Genomic DNA, 17,167 nt, shown 5'->3' on the forward strand with positions numbered 1-17,167 from the left:
TTAGAATAAAAATAAAAGTATCACACTCGTCCTGTTTGCATTCGTAAAAAAGTGAGGTATGGATATGTGCATCGAGCATTATAGTGCTTCCCTCTCTAGCAGATGTCACATAAACGGACCCTGCTGACTAAAAGAGTAACTAAGGTAGCCTGGACCCTATTTCTCCATGTCTTTGTGATTAAAAGACTATGGGAACAAAAATGTATTAAATTGGTCCAGTAGCAGCTACGAAAACAGGCTGTAATGTAACCACTTGGGGCATACCGTCAATTTGCGCCCACTGAAAGTGCTCCTTTTTGCCACTGACGGACTTAGATTATTATTCTAGGTACAGAAACATTATGGATCCCTACAGGGATAAACCTTTTTGTTACAGAGCAAGATCCTTTTTGTTTAACTAGAAACAGCCCTGAAATCCCTGTCCCCAAACCCACCAGACTCCACTTAAAAATACAGTTATTTTATCATAGTAATACACACTTCATTCAGAGTCAACAGAAACAAAATAAAACTCACAAAAACTGTCCTGGTTTGTTTTTCTACTGTTCCCAAAATCACCAACTCTGCCTTGGTTGAAGTAAACCCTTAATTCCCCCGGTTAGATGTGAAAATATGCTGGCCATACACGTGGTAAAATTACAGTTTATTTGAATGGAGTCTGGTGGGTTTGGTAGTCGCCAGGCTGTTTCTAGGTAAACAAAGAGGATCTTACTCAAAACAAAAAGGTTTATGTAAGTAGGATCCAGACACTTATAACAACAATCTGAGCCTGTCGGTGGCAAAAAAACACACTTTCAGTGGACTTAAATTGACAATGCACAAATACCCTGAGTGGTTTCATTGCAGCCTGTTGAGCTCAAAATCTTGAATGAGTGACACATGAGCAAAACTTTTCTTCTTTTACCATCTCACCTCTGGCTGGATCAGTGTGATTCAACCCTCCCCTCTCCACACTTCCCCTCCAAAGTAATAACAGTGATCTCTTCCTCCACTCAATACCCTAATTCCTGTGTTGCCCACCCCTTTAGTGTCTCCAGAGCTCCCCTGAAGGGAGGTGATAATATCCCCTCCATTTAAAGACTAGTGCCTTGGATAAAAATTAAATGATTATTGGAACTTGGCGCATGGATTGCCACAGGGATGTTGATGGGGTTTCTTGGTCATTTAGGATGATCATATTGCTCCCTAGCTGCCAACTAGTAGATGGTTACTTATGACTCATTTTACTGGTCAATGAATTCCAGTCCTTTTGCCTTTTTGTGATGGCGAGTTCCTCCGCACAAAGGAACAATTCATCTTTGGCCATTGTGAAGTAATGATGCCTCAGTTAAATCACTTTTTTTACTCGATTCTTATGGATTATCTTGAAATTCAACTGCTAAAATTCTAAAATTTTGATTAAATAATTTTGATGGGACGCTGGAAATAGGGATGTGCATGATGACCTGAGCTACTAGTTGGTCAAACTTATTATTAAGTTATATTTATGTTTTAATGTCTGGCTGCCAGTCAGTAGCGTAGTTAGCCTGTATTAGCTTGAAAGGGCTGGCTTGGCTGTTTATTAAATTACATGAACAACATTGTCATCCTGCCCGTCCCACCAAACCATGTTCAAACTCTACAATGGAAATAAAAGGTGAATAATCAAATATTTGTATTGAACAGCCAAATCATTTGGCTATTAGCCCACCTAAGAATATCCCTAACTGGGAACACCCTGAAGCCCCCCTGGGGCCACCTGCCCCCCATGTTGGGAACCACTGATGTGGATGCACTCAAATGAAGCAGACGTCTCTCTGTAGTGTGTATGTGTTTTCCGATCAGCACAGGTTGTGTGTTAAGTCGTTGAGTACAGTGTGTGTCTATGTGCAGGTGTGTGTTTTCACCGCCGCAGTGCATCTCCTCCTGGCTAACCAAGCATAGCGCTGAGGAAGGGCTGGCTTCCATCCCCCTTCATCCATCCATCTCCTTCTCCCCTTTTCTCTCTCTCTCTCCCCCCCTCACCTCTGCCAAGCTTGGTTTACTGTGCGGCAGAGCGCTCCGGCAGGCAGACCTCTCCAGGATGTGACCTCATAAAAGGGCGCAGAGTGAATGTAATGAACTCTCAGCCCATTACACTGATCTGAGCACATTTGACATGTCTTCAGGGAGCCAGAGATAGGCTCACAGTCAGAGAGGAGAGAGGCAGAAGGGATGGAGGGGAGGGTGCGGTGGGGTGGTGATGGGGGAAAATGGTAAACCATTTCCATAATTGTGCTGAATTTGATCTCCACAACTGGCCTCAGGTCTTAGGAGAGTGTGTGTAGCAAGAAATGCAGAAATGAAAGGGAGAACGAGTGGGGTTGAATTTAATTAAGGTTAATATGATCGGCCATAGCTGGGTGTTGTTGTGTACCGCAACATAAATAACCTTTTGTTCTTCCCTCTGTGGGGTTGTTTTTGCTGAGGTTGTATGTTCTGGAGGCTTGGGTGAAACTTTACTCTGAGGGATGTCCAGGATACACTGTGTCTAGACAGCATGTTTCATGCTTTATCTTTTTCCAGTATTTAGGTTCTGAATGCCCCGAGGGTTCATATGTCCGGGTAAAGAATCATAAATAGAGGGCGAGACATTAATAATTTTTGACCGGGCAAGAAATCTGATTGCCAGAAGTCAACTTTTACTGGCCCCTACACCAGTTGCTTTGTCAGCAATTATCAAATAATGTAACTGCCTTTGAAAAACAACCCCATTTAATCCACCTTGCTCCCAAACTTGCGGCAAACTGCACAATACGTTGTTGGATTTTCACCCACATTCTCTAACGCCACCCAGCTGAACTGTCTTATTTCAGGATAATTGAGACGCTTGCTTGCGCTTTGACTCATGAACTTTGTCTTTACTTGCTGCCATTTTCTCAGATGTGCCTGATCGGAACTGATCGTGACCAACTCTGATGCCGCATCAGAGATGATAAGAAAGCAACATGGCTCACTCTTAAGCTACTTCAATCATCAGCTCTGGAAAAAACAGTGTGCTTAATTCTTTTTTTGTTCACCTCGTTTCTGATTGGGTGAGCGAGTTGCTAGAATTATTAGCCTGACGTGGCATTTTATTTGACCCGGGCAATCGGGCAATTCTTGTTTTTGAGCCCTGAAGTACCAAACTCCTCAAGGCTCCAAAGGGATGTCCATACGAAGGACATTAACAACAACCATAACTAGAATGATGTGAGCATCCATACTGATAAACAATAATGTTATGGAAACAGTGGGTCAAGAAATCACTGTGTGCTCCAGCTGTGATGCCCTGCAAGTTTTAACTGAATTAATTGGCCGTTAGTGTTTTTATTGTTAATCAAAACACTCTGAAAGACATCCTAAAGATATTGTTCACCGCTGTCTTCATTGTGGTTGTCTGAAATACAACAGAAGAGCAACTGGTTTGTCTCTTTTCAGTGCAGCCAAACAAACTCCCCTTGTTTTAGTACTTTTCCGCACATCAGCAGGACATAGTAAAGTTGGATACCTTTGCAGAGGAGTTAAATGTGTGCAGCCAGTTGCCTGCGGCTCCTTATCTAACAGCTCCCTCTTGTTTGATTACTTCGTTGCAAAATTAAACAATCTGCTGACCAAAAAAATGCCATTTGATGCATTTTTGTTGAACGATCGCACTCAGTGCAATAAGTAGTGACTTATATATTGTTTCCCGTGCCTCCTTCACAATAAAAGCCACCCTGCGTTTTGCCAGTTGAATGCTTTTTATATGAAGCAGTGTTAGTTGGAGGTAATGGGTTTGCATTAATGATAACACTTTGATCCGGTGCTCAGAGAGTGAACTGTAAACATTGAGGCTGATATCAATGAGATACAGCTGGATTATTCCCCTGTGAGTCTCCCGTGCTTAGATTGGCAGTCAAAATCCAGTGAAGGAATGGTGGACTCCGCCACCACCAATAAAAACGGCTATACAGAGGTAATTACTAAATGTATTGACTGGGTATAGCAGATAAAATGCTGACCTTAAATAGGATCAAAAAGTGGGGTTTGATTTCATGACAGTCTAAGCATTGGAAGATTTCAGAGGTGAATCACTGCTAATGCGTCTCTTCTTCCTTTTCCTACTCTTTTCTTCCCGTCGTCTCCCGCCATTTTCCCATCCTGGAAGCTGCTCTTTGGTCAAGCCGCAGGATCAATACCTTGGGACAGAGGCCATCCAGTCTAGTAATGACACACTAGAAAAGCACGGCAGAGTGGGATGTTAACTGATGCTCATTCACACACCTACCCACCCAGCCAGTCTGTTCATGGGGCCATTTATAGTCTTCCCCCTGTTCATATGTGTGATGCATGCGGAGAAAAAGAATGGACGCATAACAAGCTGACAGGTTGTGTCTCCGTGTGTCTGCAGAGTTGATATGCATATGGTTTCTGCGCTCATATGTATGTATGCATTATGCATGTTGGTCTGTGTTACGATCTGCATTCTCTGATGGATGTAGGTCTGTTCTGTAAGCAGACTGATGGGCTCGCTGTGTGACTCTCATATGTCTGTGCAGTCAAGTGTGTTTGCAGAGGAGTGGCCCTTTTTATAAGCCTCTGTTTATGGGCTCTGAGAGGCCACCGCTTGCCAATAATTGGCGTCTGGATTGCTCTGTAAGTATTTGGCGAGTCAGCCGGGACCGGCTGGGTCCAGCAGTGCTTTGGAAAGGTCAGAACGCTGCCGGTTCGGCCGGAGATGGCAGAAAAATGGAAGGGAAGCATATGGGAGAAGAAATAAGGAAGAGATGATGATAATAAGACAAGTGAGATTGGTCAATTTATAAAAGGAAGGTGTGAATTGAAGGATAGAAGAAAGGACTAATGAAGAAAGGAGGATGATGATTAGGGGAAGGAGGGATACGTAGGGATGGAAAGTAAAGAAAAGAGGTGTAGAGTGAAAGGGTAGAAGTGAAGTTTGTTGAAGAGAGAAAAGAAGGGATGGAAGAAGAAGAAGAAAGAAAAGACTTTGGGATAAAAGGGTCAAAAAGTGAGTGAAATATGTGGAACCCATGTTGGACCATTTAAAAAGAGGGTGAAGCTATAAGAACCCGTCTGGTCTCGGGCTGAAGTGTTGACGTTTTTGCTCTGAAAATTAAGCTTCTGGTCGACGGTTAGCAGTTAGTGAAAAGTTGAACCGTTACAGCAGCACTGTTAAACATGAGGATGTATTCCCTGTGAGCGGGAAACAAACTAACACCTCTCCAGTTCATATATTACTAAATATTTACAAGTGACTGTGGTGCTCCATGGTTGCAAAATGTGACTGAATGGTTGCTGTCTGGAGCCCTGCAAATTCAAAAACACACTCGCCTGGTCACACTATCGACCAGGAGAGAGTGGTCTGGATTTGTTGGAGTGCGTGTCGTATCATGTGTATTTTTTTATTTTTTTTTTCCTTTTTGTGTCAGTTAGGGGTAAAGAGCCTGAACACCAAAGCAAGTCTCATTCCTGTGGCTTAAAAAATGTTTAATAATTTCTAAGAGATGTTTGTGATATAGTGATTTTATACATCCCGCGTGGAGCAAACTGCAGTACACTGAGAATAATCAATGTGTCGCCCACTCCTAAAGGAGAGAGCAGGAGGGAAATTATACAGAGGTGAAGGAGAGAAATCATGAGGATTTGTCAAGTCAATTTTATTTATATAACCCAATATCAGAAATTTCTCAAGAGGCTTTACAATCTGTGCAGCATACAGTACAGTCTATCCTTAGGCCCTGTGATTCAGACAAGGAGATATGTATTGTCTTGAGAATGATGCAGGGCTGAAGATTTTCTTATGTTGACAAACATTGTCTTACATTTCTCTCCTCTCTTCTCACCGTTTCCTTCTCACTAGTGATCCTGAGTCCTTTCGGCCTGAACGGGACACTGACTGGCCAGTCGTTCAAGATGTCAGACCCACCCACCCAGAAGCTGATCGAGGAGTGGAACCAGTTCTATCCCATCAGCCCTAGCGCCAAGGAGGGTGTGTCGGAGGACAAGGCGGAGGACATGGACTGGGAGGATGACTCTCTGGCCTCTGTGGAGGTCCTCGTAGGTCAGTGTTTGATTCTTTTGTGAGCTGACCTGTTTGAAATGTAGATCCGTCTGCTTTGATTCTTAAACATCTCTGCTCTGTGTGTACAGGTGGTGTGCGGATGGTGTACCCAGCCTGCCTGGTGCTGGTGCCCCAGTCAGACATCCCTGTTGTGGCCCCTGTGGGGTCCTCCCACTGCACTGCCGTCTACTCGGGTGGCCACCAAGTGCCTGCTTCCCAGCGAGAGCCCGCCATGTCTTTGGTGACCCTCACCCCTCCCACATCGCCCGAGGAGGCACAAACAGGTACTGGTGTAAACACAATGTAAATGTATATGACAGGACTATTCATGAATCAATATCGGATCATTCGAATGAAGATCAAGTCAAAAAAGTTAACCTTGATCTTCCCCTCCCCAGTGGACTCCCACTCGGCCCAGAAGTGGGTTAAGATGCCTTCATCATCTGATGCGTTCAGCGTGGACAGAACGAGTCACCACGGAGGCAAGATTCCACGCCGGCTCGCCAGTCAGGTGGTGGAGCGCGTCTGGCAAGAGTGCAATATCAACCGAGCCCAGAACAAGTAAGTCATTTTTCTATGTCTCTTAAAAAATGTAGCACAGATTAATCGGCCATGCTGTAAATGAATATTGAACTGCAACCAAAGAATTTGTTTGTGTTGGGCAGCTGTAGAATAAAAAGCTGTGAAAGTACCCTGTATCTGAGAAAGCACCTGAAAGTGAATAAGAAACAATCCCTCTAACATGTGCTTAAAATGTGTCTTCTCTTGCCAGCAGTCAAAGACTTGTTGCTTAATGAGTGGTAAAAGAGTCATTGGACATTGGGCCATTGTACAAGGCCGTAAGAAATGGATCACTATCAGTGGTTGAGAGTTTGAAAAAATCGTGTGGTATCCTTTTACTTTTATGTAAATTGAGCACAAAAGCATTTAAGCAAGGTAACAAAAAACCTCTATAGGAGTGTATAGTCATCTGTCTTCCTACTTATCTGCTCTGTAAAATCGCCCACAGTGTGTTCAAACCATTTGCTGACTCTCAGTAGAGAGAACTGGTCAGCCTCTCCTGACGGTACTTGTTTTTTTATGAGCACTCACAACTTATTGGTGTAACAAGCTGAGTAAAGAAGAGGTTGTGCGCCAGTGTTCAAGCACTCTTGGAAAGTTGGAAATCTCATTTGCGGTTTAAAACAATACAATTAACCCAACTGCACAAGCCGAGAGGCCATGCCTGGTTAATTTCTCTGAATAAACTTTGAGTGAGGTGTGTTTAGCAGAAAACGGAGGTTCGTCAGGACTTGAATGTACCTTGATGGTGTCAGGGTGCTTCCTTCTCCAGCCTGTGTGTCTTGACTACACTGTTGCCTTTTGGTGTTATTTTTTTGCGCTTTCTGACTGCACATGTGTCATATACACACTACACTGATGTCTTAAGTAGGGCTGCCTCTGACTAAGAATTATCCCAGTCAAACAATAGTCATCATTTAGGGCCATTAGTCAACGAGTCGCCCGCTTGTTTATGATATTAATTTAATTATTAAATGATATATTTTGGGCGGGGCAACACAATGGTTTGAATTGAAGGTGTGAGAAAGAATAGTATCAGTAACATTGTTAACACTGTGCTATATTACAGAGAAATACAAAAGCGTACTAATGAACCTTCATTAATATAGGCCTATATTTTATCTGCAAGTGCACGTCACACACTGAGCGAGCCGCCTGTTAATGATGCTGTGGGCTAATGGGCATGTAGCTACTACCATGTTTCAGATGATACGTCATGTTTGTAGTCGACCAATGAAGATGAGTTTACATGTCACCTTGGGTTCGTCCTTCACCTTCTCAAAATGATCCCACACTTTGGATTTCCTGCCCAACATGTTATTAACTAGCCTGTGGAATAACCGCAGGTATCAGCCCTGGAAATTAACCTGACTCCTGTCTGACTGCTGAGGCCACTTCCTGTGTCTGTCCTTTCAAATTAAATTCCCACATGGTCCAGTCATATAGATTTTTAATTATTTTGAAAATACGCAGCTCCTAATAGTTTAACTTTTTGACATTTTTTAGACCTAATGATAATTCTAGAAAATAACCTATAGATGCAGTGGATACATAAACCATATGAAAATACCAGAAATCCTTAGATGTATATAATAATCTCTAGTAATTAAAGTGAGCATTAGCATGCAGTTTTGTCACATGGTCTGTTGTATTATTCACCATCAGTGAATCTGACACATTGGGAGCAACCCGGGATCTGTTGCCCCTTGACCAAGCACAGTGTCGGCTGGAGTTAGCTGTTGGGCTTGTCAGCCAAAATATTATTGCTCCAAGCAGGACGATGAAATCAGCCTCAGCACAAAGCTCTGACCATTTGTCACTGTACACCAAAGGAACATCAGAACCATGCAGTCTTTTAGAATATTGTGTCACAAATTAAGATTTGTGTGTAAAAAAAAAAAAAATTCCATGAAAAAAATAGGATGGGTCTGATCACATGAATACATAAAAAGCAGCTACTCCGGGTTGAAATTAGCCATTAGTAATAATGTGTTTGAATTTTTTTATTTCCCCCTCTCCCCAGGCGGAAGTTCTCAGCCGCAACCAACGGTACCTGTGAGGAAGAACTGGCTGACAAAGTCGGAGCCTGGGATTTTGTGGAGCATTCACAGAGGTCATACTGCAGCTGTTCCAGGTTAGTCGCTTCCCATGTGGACACGCAGCATGTGCAGGTATTCCTCATGTATGTGTGCTCAAAGACATTTCAAAGAGGTTATACAGAGTCCATGGAGCTTTGAACAGCGGCACAGAGGGCCGTAGTCAGCAAAATATCTGCAAGTTATATCCCCGTCTAGACTTTGACAAGCATATTATTCTTCATATTTTTCAATTTATCACTATTTTGTGTAAGTGACAGCCTTGCCGGGGCCGAAACCTCCGCTGGGCCGTGTGTTTCTGTAAGTCAGACATTTTTATTCCCGCACTGATGGGAATAATTCGAAGGAGAAAGAATAGCTTGACCTCTGATGGAGCACTTAAGGGATACTGGGGTGGTATAACCAAGCGTGTGTGTTGCGCGCTCCTAACGTTGACAAATTAGCTCAGAAGATGTCGAATGAGTTCATATGTGTTTGTTTAAAAGTCACTGTTGTTTTTGTCTACTAGGACATATAGGCACAGTTACAGCTGATGTATATTGTCAGGACATAGGGGCTGCACACATGCTGTGTCTTTAAAACGCAAGGTCGGGCGCTGGGTATTACCGCCTACTCTGTGTCAACTTTCAAGAGTACAGCGGCAGTTTGCTAAGATTGCTAAGCATTCTCAACAAGCACCATATCACAACCTATTTACCTGAAATCCTGAGTGCAACAACTTCTCTGTATTTACCACAGAGTGATATGTACAGATGAAGGGGAAGATGTCTGTTGGCTGTGATTGGTTGGTTCTTGTCACATGACATGCGGTGCTTGCTGCTACATTCCAAAAATTGAACCCAGTTTATCTCATGGTGCCGCTGTTGCTGTTGTTTTGGCGATAAAAGAATAAAACAACACATGAATAAGTGTAAATTATCGCAACAGGTTAAGTACAGGGAGGGTTTTGCTCATTTTAAGGTTCTTTTATTTAAGCTCCCCTCCTGAAATAGCCCAGTCTTCTCTGATTGGTCAGTGTTTCCAGGTTGTCTGTATCTTGGCATCTCTACACTGTCCTTCCAGGTTAAGAATAATTAACACAGTATTGCGACACTTTCTACCTTGAAAAATCACCAATAAAAGTTTCTAAACACAATCTGACGTGTTTCAGCTGGAATATGATCTGAAATCGGAGAGAAATTAACATCAGCAACCAAGACCACGTTTCCCTGATGTTAGCGTGTAGCAGTGTAGGCTACGCACTATACACACTTGCAGTAGTGTGCCTGGAGCAGATGACTATATAAAGAAATCTGTCACACTGTGATGTCTCACTGTAGCCAGAGTAGAAATTGGAAACAGAAACAGTGTTCAGAGCGGTCTGAAGCCTGAGGTTTTTGCCCACAGGGATTTACCAGAACAACACATCTGGGTTTTTAGCCTAAGATTGTTGAAACAGAACAGCTAATATTTCCGTAACGACACCAACAAGTTGTTGGAGTGAGATGCCCGGCCAGGTTTGTCCTGTTTCCTGGGTATCTTATCCCATATTGGCATTGTTTGCATGTGACATGTGCTTTGTCTGTTGCGTTCAGTCTTGTCTCAGAAATCCAAAATACTTCCACACTGTTGATTTATTCCTGAGAGGGGAGTAAATATCCTCATCTTCTTCTCCTTGGCTGCTTGCCATTATCTGCCTGGCACTGTTTCACGGCGACACAGACGTGTCATGGGAATTTCAAAATAAAGACCTATCTTACGAGATGATGGAATGGATCAATGTTTTCACTTTGCATCGATGATATTTGATCATTGATCATTGAATTGATAGACTGCTCCAGATCATGGATCATTACACCCTTCCTAAGAATACACTAACACACTCATCATATGCAGGGATATGTTTTGTTGTCTGTTAGTGTTCCTGATTTTCTGCACACCTTTGTTTTCTAAATCCAGCCCCATGAAAAGCTTAATTTCAGTAGTATCCTCTTGTTCATCACATTTTAATTTAATGATTTTTAATGTCTTTGGGGCCTCGTTCTTGAATGAAAAGGCAAAGCAGCTGTCCCCTGCATCCTTCAGTTTTCAGCTTATCATCAGTCCCGGCCAGCCACAGTCGCAACCAGCTGCTTTACTCACAAGGGTACATGTAAACACAAGCTTATGCCATCCACTGCGAAGGCAGGTCCAATCAGTGAGCTGGATGCCCGTATGCTTCACTGGCCTCCACAGGGGGAGCCTGAACCAATCTCATAGATTGAATAAGAAAATTCAGATTCATGGTTAATGAGCGAGCACTATCTAAACCGAATTTTGTGTGTTTTGATTGGTTTATACCTTGCAAGTTTGGGCATACCTCCACTGGGGAATCCTTTGCGCTAGGCTTTTTTTTTTTTTCCCCCTCTCCACTTAGGGAGAGGAGAGCCGGCTTGGGCCGCAGACAAGAGCAGAGTGGATTGGGCCAGTCAGCTGGAGCATGTTAATTTGTTGGAAGCCACCCAGCACTTTGGCGACACAGATATGGGAAGCTCTGTGCGTTGCCAGTTTTAATGGCCATTAGCTGTGTTTTGTAGATGGAAGGCTTCCGTGTGTCTGCTTATCTTGACATCTAATTGTCAGCACACGCGAGTGCCCCGGCCATTAAAGAGACACAGCTTCCTCGTCAACACCCTAATGTATAACCACAGCAGTGGGCTGAGTGGTGACATAGCAATTGAGAGGCTAAAGACACACTGATGCAGACAGTGGTAGTGGTAAGGAAAGGTGAGTGAAATGGCCTCGTGGTTTCAGAGCAGGTAGTCCACAGGGCAACCGAAGATCCTGATGGCCACGGTGAAGCCTTGGTATGTTGTTTTCTGGTGTAATGCATCGTTTGATCAGCTTCATTTGAGCTAGTCAAATAGACAATAGAGCTAAATGTGAGATATTATTTCTTTTCTACTGTCAGCATTTGGGTGATTGGGTGAAATTGCCCCAGCCCTATTTCGGACATTTTGTTTGAGTCTGAGTGCAAATAATACCAGAAACCATGTGCATGTACGTTTGTGGATTAGATGTGGAGTCTTAGACTTAACTTAATCGTCTGAAGGTACTGTAGTGTTTGTTTTTTTCCATAATTGATTTGAGGTGAATTAGTGAGGCTGCCACGTTTCAGGTGAGAGGAATTGAGTTAATTGTTGTTTTTCTTGAAGACGCAGATGTGAGGGTTTAGAGGGAGAGTTTACATAAGCGGCACAAGATCTCTGCGCATCATGAAAATAAATAATTCACATTACACATCGTCATGGTTTGATAGATTATCTCTGTCTCTGTTGCCGTTTTGCTCAGTGTCACTGGTGCCTCTCAGTCTCACCATGTTTCCCTGTTTGTCTTCTTCCCCTGCAGATACAAATCAGTGAAGCAGCGAACAGGCAGCACCCCAGGCCAAACTCAGTCAGCGGGCCAGCCCTCCCAGCCTCCTACCAAGCACAAAGCTGGGGGAGAGAAGCCAGAGAAAGGTGACAAGCAGCAGAAAAGACCTCAGACGCCCTTCCACCATCGCAGCCTGACCAGCGATGAGGCATCAATAGAGGCCGAGGCAACAGCTGGCCAGAGGTTAGCCATGAGGGGCCAGGATGGAGGAAGATTCTCTAGTATACGCTCTACAGATGTGTCCAGCATCCAAAAGGCCCCTCAGCTCCACAGCGGGGTCAACGCTGGGCCGTCGGAACACGCCAACTCCCCCCAACCCCCACCACTCAGCCCCCACCCCTGCGAGCGCGGTGAGGACTCAGGGGAGGGCATGAAGAACCCTTCAACCCCCAACAGCCAACACTTTTACCAGCCGCCCCCAGAGCCTTGCCTGGTTGGGGTGAAGGGTGGCGGTGAGGAACCTGGAGGGCCAGAGGGTCTGAATCAGCACTTCCACTCCCATCATCACCCCCACTCCCACCCCGGGGCTTCGACCTACTCTGAGCCTCCTGAGCCCACCGTGTACGTGGGCGCAGCAGTCAACCTTGAGGAGGACAGCTCCCACGCACCGTGGAGATTATTCAATCTACCCCGCAGGAAAGAAGCCGAGCTGCCCACGCCACTGCTGCCAGGGGACAAGCTGAGGGACGAGGCCTCGGCATCGCAGGACAACCTGGTGTCGGTCACAGAGTGAGTGACATCTGCCAATTAACAGTCACTGTTCAATGCCCTCTGTGTCACACACATGCAGGGCGATAAAGGCTTCAGCCATTCATAGATTGACTAAGCAGTTAGGCACCCAAGCCCTCCATTTCCCACCTTTTCCCCTGGTACAGAGTGGCCCCAGGCCACTGTGGAGCACTCTCAATAGTCCAGAAAAAATTGTTTTCAAAGAGTAATGATACAAAACCCACCTTCTTCCTCTTTCTCATTCTCTGGCTCTCAGATTCCCTCTCCCTCATCCCTCAGCTTCAGAATGTTCGCTATGGCGCTTAGCTGCATACAGCATGTTAATCTCTTGCTATGTGCCCTTTTGACATCATACATCACCAATGTGCAGGGCCAGCACAACTCATCGATTCCTACACGCATACACACACACATGCACATACCAGAGCTCAGACAGAGGAAGAGTAATGGTAGGGTTAAATAAAGTTAAACCTCTGCTGTTGTAATACAGTTGAAGGTGAAAGAAATACTGTCTGCGGGCTATCAGTTTGGAAGGCGCTGGAGGGAGACTTACACCAAGAAGAAGCTCAGGATTCCTACAGAGTAGGGACAAGTATGGAATTTGATTCTAGCAATTTTCCAGGTCAGGATAAGTATGGGGAAACAAATAAAGGGAGAGGGAAAGCCTATCCTAGCTGACATTGGCCGAGAGGCAGGATACATCCTTGACGGGTCACCAAATTATCACAGGGCCGACACAGAGAGACAGCCACGGGTAATTTAGACTCACCAGTTAACCTACCTGCATGTCTTTTGACTGTGGGAGGAAGCCGGAGAACCAGCAGAAATCCCACAGGGGAAAACATGCAAACTCCACACAGAGGGGCCCCAGTGGCCGGAGGGTTCTCTGGCGTCCTCCCACAGTCCAAACACATGCAGGTTAGGGGCGGCATGGTGGTGCAGTGGTTAACACCGTCACCTCACAGCAAGAGGGTGTTCTAAAATATAAAATTCAGAATTTCAGAAAATAATATAATTATAAAAGCATTTTGAGCAGGTAGCCAGCACAGCCAAAAGCTTGATGTCGTCGAAAGCAAGGCAAGAAGTGTTACGTGCGACTGAACACACATTTCTATCCATATTAATGCTAATATGTTAATGATGCAAATTGTCCAACATATGTTGTGTGTATACATAGTTAGTATACGACAGTTTCTAAATGCTGCAGGCCCATACAAAACAATACTAACATCAAACTTTGGGGCACTCAGTATTTATGGATTCACATTGCTGGATTTGAGGTATAGTGAAGAATTTCGGCAACAGCAGGTGTAGTTTTTTAAAGTCATCATAGATTTAGATTAAATCTTATAAAAATGGGACGTTTTTGATACACAAGCGAGGCAGTGACATTCACCATGAAGTGCTGGAAAATATAAAAAAAAAAGATAAGAATTTGTCAAGCGGACAGTCTTTTTTTTTTTTTTTTTTTGGCTTTTTGAAGATGTTGTGGGTAATTTTTAAGTAAAATGGCAGCAAGCCACAGAATCTGATTTGCTACTTTCCCACTAGTCTAACAGTAAGAAAACATTTGAAACATTCTGGTGCCAGCTAGCAATTGTAGCCGTGCACATACCTGTACAGTCATGGTGTGAAAAATCTATCTTGAAATCTGAGTCTGTAAAAGTATGGAATTTTAAAAATGGAAAATGTGTAGGAACCCTGAAAGCTGCTAGCAAGGAAAAGGATCACAGATGGACAGAGCGAGGAGGGGTTGTCCAGTGTGAAGGCAGGCGGAGTGACCAGCAGGCCGTAGGGTGGCCATAGTGGGAATTATCGGTGGGGTTGTGCAATCCCAAGGGGCCAGCCGCCTGGAATGGCTATTCTAGTGAGCTGTAATCCCTCCAGCCACAGTGCTGAATGGCGGCTAATCTCTGGCCCAGGCCACTGCACACCATCACCTCACATCAGAGCTGGACAGGCATGACGAGAGGACAGAAGCGCAGAGAAATATAGGAGGCGGTGAAGGGGAGGGATCACACATAAGTTAGGTCAGTCCCTCCTCATCTTGCAGAGCAGCCAGTCGTCTTCGTCTTCTCCCTCCCTCCCTGCCCTGTCACGTATAAGGAAGTAGGCCACAGTGATAGCCACATAAGAGATTTTGATGAGCCGAGTCACAGTAACAAGTGTCTGTAAGTGTATGAGCAGTCAGTGCTGCAGTCATCACATCTCCATAAATCTGCTGGAAATGTAATTGTCTGACAACAAACATGATGCAACCAGTTCTGCTGCATGACAGCTGTCAGAGTTGTTTGCAGTCGCTGTCATTTCTGTGTCTGCAGATAAACATGGAAGCAGCGACAACATATGATATCAGGCCCAAACAGAGCAGCTGAAACTCTCCTGTTGCTGAAATTTAAAACAGAATAATTTGAAGTAGTTAGCTTTCTGCTCCTCTACTCACATACAACTCTTATTTTTGACTGTACTTTTGATAAGTCTGCAGTAAATAAAATAGCTTTTGTAGCATGCATTTGAAATAACTTTGTGGTGTCTGTTGCCTGTGAATTGTAAATCTCTCTTATGGTCGTCCAGCGCTATCCCAGAGTCCTCACACCTCAGTGTTTCTGTCTTCTCAGGGTGATGTCCACATCCAAATGGCCACTGAAGGTGTCTGAAGAACGCGTCCAGATGTATCGAGCCAGGAGGAACCAGTACCTATCTGCTGCCATAACAGACGGAGATCACGAGCCAGAGGTGGACCCCTACGCCTTCGAGGAAGGAGATGTCAAGTTCACGTTCTCCAACAAGAAGGATAAGGCCGGCGGGGAGCGTGAGCCAGGCAAGAAACACAAGGTAAGACAAGTCGAGGAGTGAGGAACATTTCTGAACTGGAATATCACTCGTCAAAGCCCTGCGGTATTTAAAGGGGACCTATTGTGCTTACGTATGTTCTGTCCTGTACCATGGATGTATGAAGAGAACTGGATACAGGGATGGACATCCTGTTCATTCGTATGAAAGTTTCTCAGTAACGCAGGAAGCCAAAATGGTGCAACTGCCATGTATCAAAATTACCAGGATGATTTCGGGGATTAACAGCACTACTTCTTCACTGTGTGGCCCATAGAGCAGGCGCACAAGAGACTTAAAACGGCCAAGCGTCTTACTTCTGCCAGCCAGACAGCTAACTTCTGGTTTAGCATTCTGCTAACTTGGTTAGGGATATAATGATTTAATCTTGCAGCTCTTCGAGACTTGATAAATGACTAAATAGACTGCTAATTACTAAATTGCTAAACTGCTAATGCTAAATTAGCACGTTCTAACTGCTAATCAAACTGCTCGTAAAACAAGTCAGTTCGTGAGGATTGTAAATGTATCTAATGATTTACAGACATCTCCTTCGCCATGTATGTCAATATATCATATATATATAATATAAACGCTGACCAATCAGAGCAGACTGGACTTTTTTAGGAGGGGGGCTTAAAGAGCGTCTCAGCCAAGGGTGAATACAGGTGTTTCAGTACAGACAGTTTGAGGAAAATAAAGTGTTTTTCAACCATTAAAGTATGTAAACACATTTTGGTAAAAAGCAAACGTACAAACCGAAAAATAGGCATAATGGGTCCTCTTCAATGGATGTATTGTATGTTCCTGTTAAAATGGTCCCTGTTGCTTATTGTTGTTCTGGACGAGAACATCAGAGAGAGGCCGGGGAAAATGCAAGCCCAAGGTCCAACCATTACATTTGCTCCTACATGTGTATTATCAACTAAATGATGTACAGATAAATTGAAAATAGGTTGTTTCCATAACAACAAACTGCAGTACTCTGCTGTATTGGCAAACATTACCTTAGTTCAACTCGAAAACATTTAACTGCATCTCCCACAACATGGGCTCCACACCAACTTGTTACTCTGCTATATGCATCTTATTTATGTACTCGGGTTTTGATGCGCCAACGTATTTAGATGTCTTTATTTCTTGATGCTTTTCTCTGAAAACTATCTTTGATTTTAAATGCCGTTTTACAGTTTAACTGACAACTACGTTTACATTTGAACATGTCACATGGTGTTCAAGACATCCTTTGTCTTTGGGGCTTCAACTCATGAACAATTTACGATTAAAAACGTCATTTTAGATAGGGCTAGGTGTTTAATCACATTATTTTCAATTAGGACTTTGGCTTCCAAGGATCATCAAGATAAAACAGTTATTGTCCGGCATTCTGTGTTTCAATGATGCTCTCGTTTTATCTTCTGTTTTAAATATGGTGCACCCTTCCAAAGCTGTGGTCAGTGTTGCTAACTTGGCGACTTTGTTAATAGATTGTGAC

The 17,167-nt window shown here is 43.9% G+C and overlaps 1 protein-coding gene across 1 annotated transcript in view; it reads left to right on the forward strand.

Annotated features, from left to right (window-relative positions):
• Positions 1–17,167, forward strand: part of med13a (mediator complex subunit 13a) — a 109,705-nt gene that overhangs the window by 61,359 nt on the left and 31,179 nt on the right. The window contains exons 6-11 of the mRNA XM_049592773.1: positions 5,861–6,061; positions 6,151–6,345; positions 6,460–6,622; positions 8,646–8,756; positions 12,085–12,840; positions 15,459–15,675. Coding sequence (XP_049448730.1) covers positions 5,861–6,061; positions 6,151–6,345; positions 6,460–6,622; positions 8,646–8,756; positions 12,085–12,840; positions 15,459–15,675 — 1,643 coding nt within the window. The remainder of the gene's footprint in view (positions 1–5,860; positions 6,062–6,150; positions 6,346–6,459; positions 6,623–8,645; positions 8,757–12,084; positions 12,841–15,458; positions 15,676–17,167) is intronic.

The sequence above is a fragment of the Epinephelus fuscoguttatus genome, linkage group LG12 (assembly GCF_011397635.1).
Source record: "Epinephelus fuscoguttatus linkage group LG12, E.fuscoguttatus.final_Chr_v1".
NCBI lineage: Eukaryota > Metazoa > Chordata > Actinopteri > Perciformes > Serranidae > Epinephelus > Epinephelus fuscoguttatus.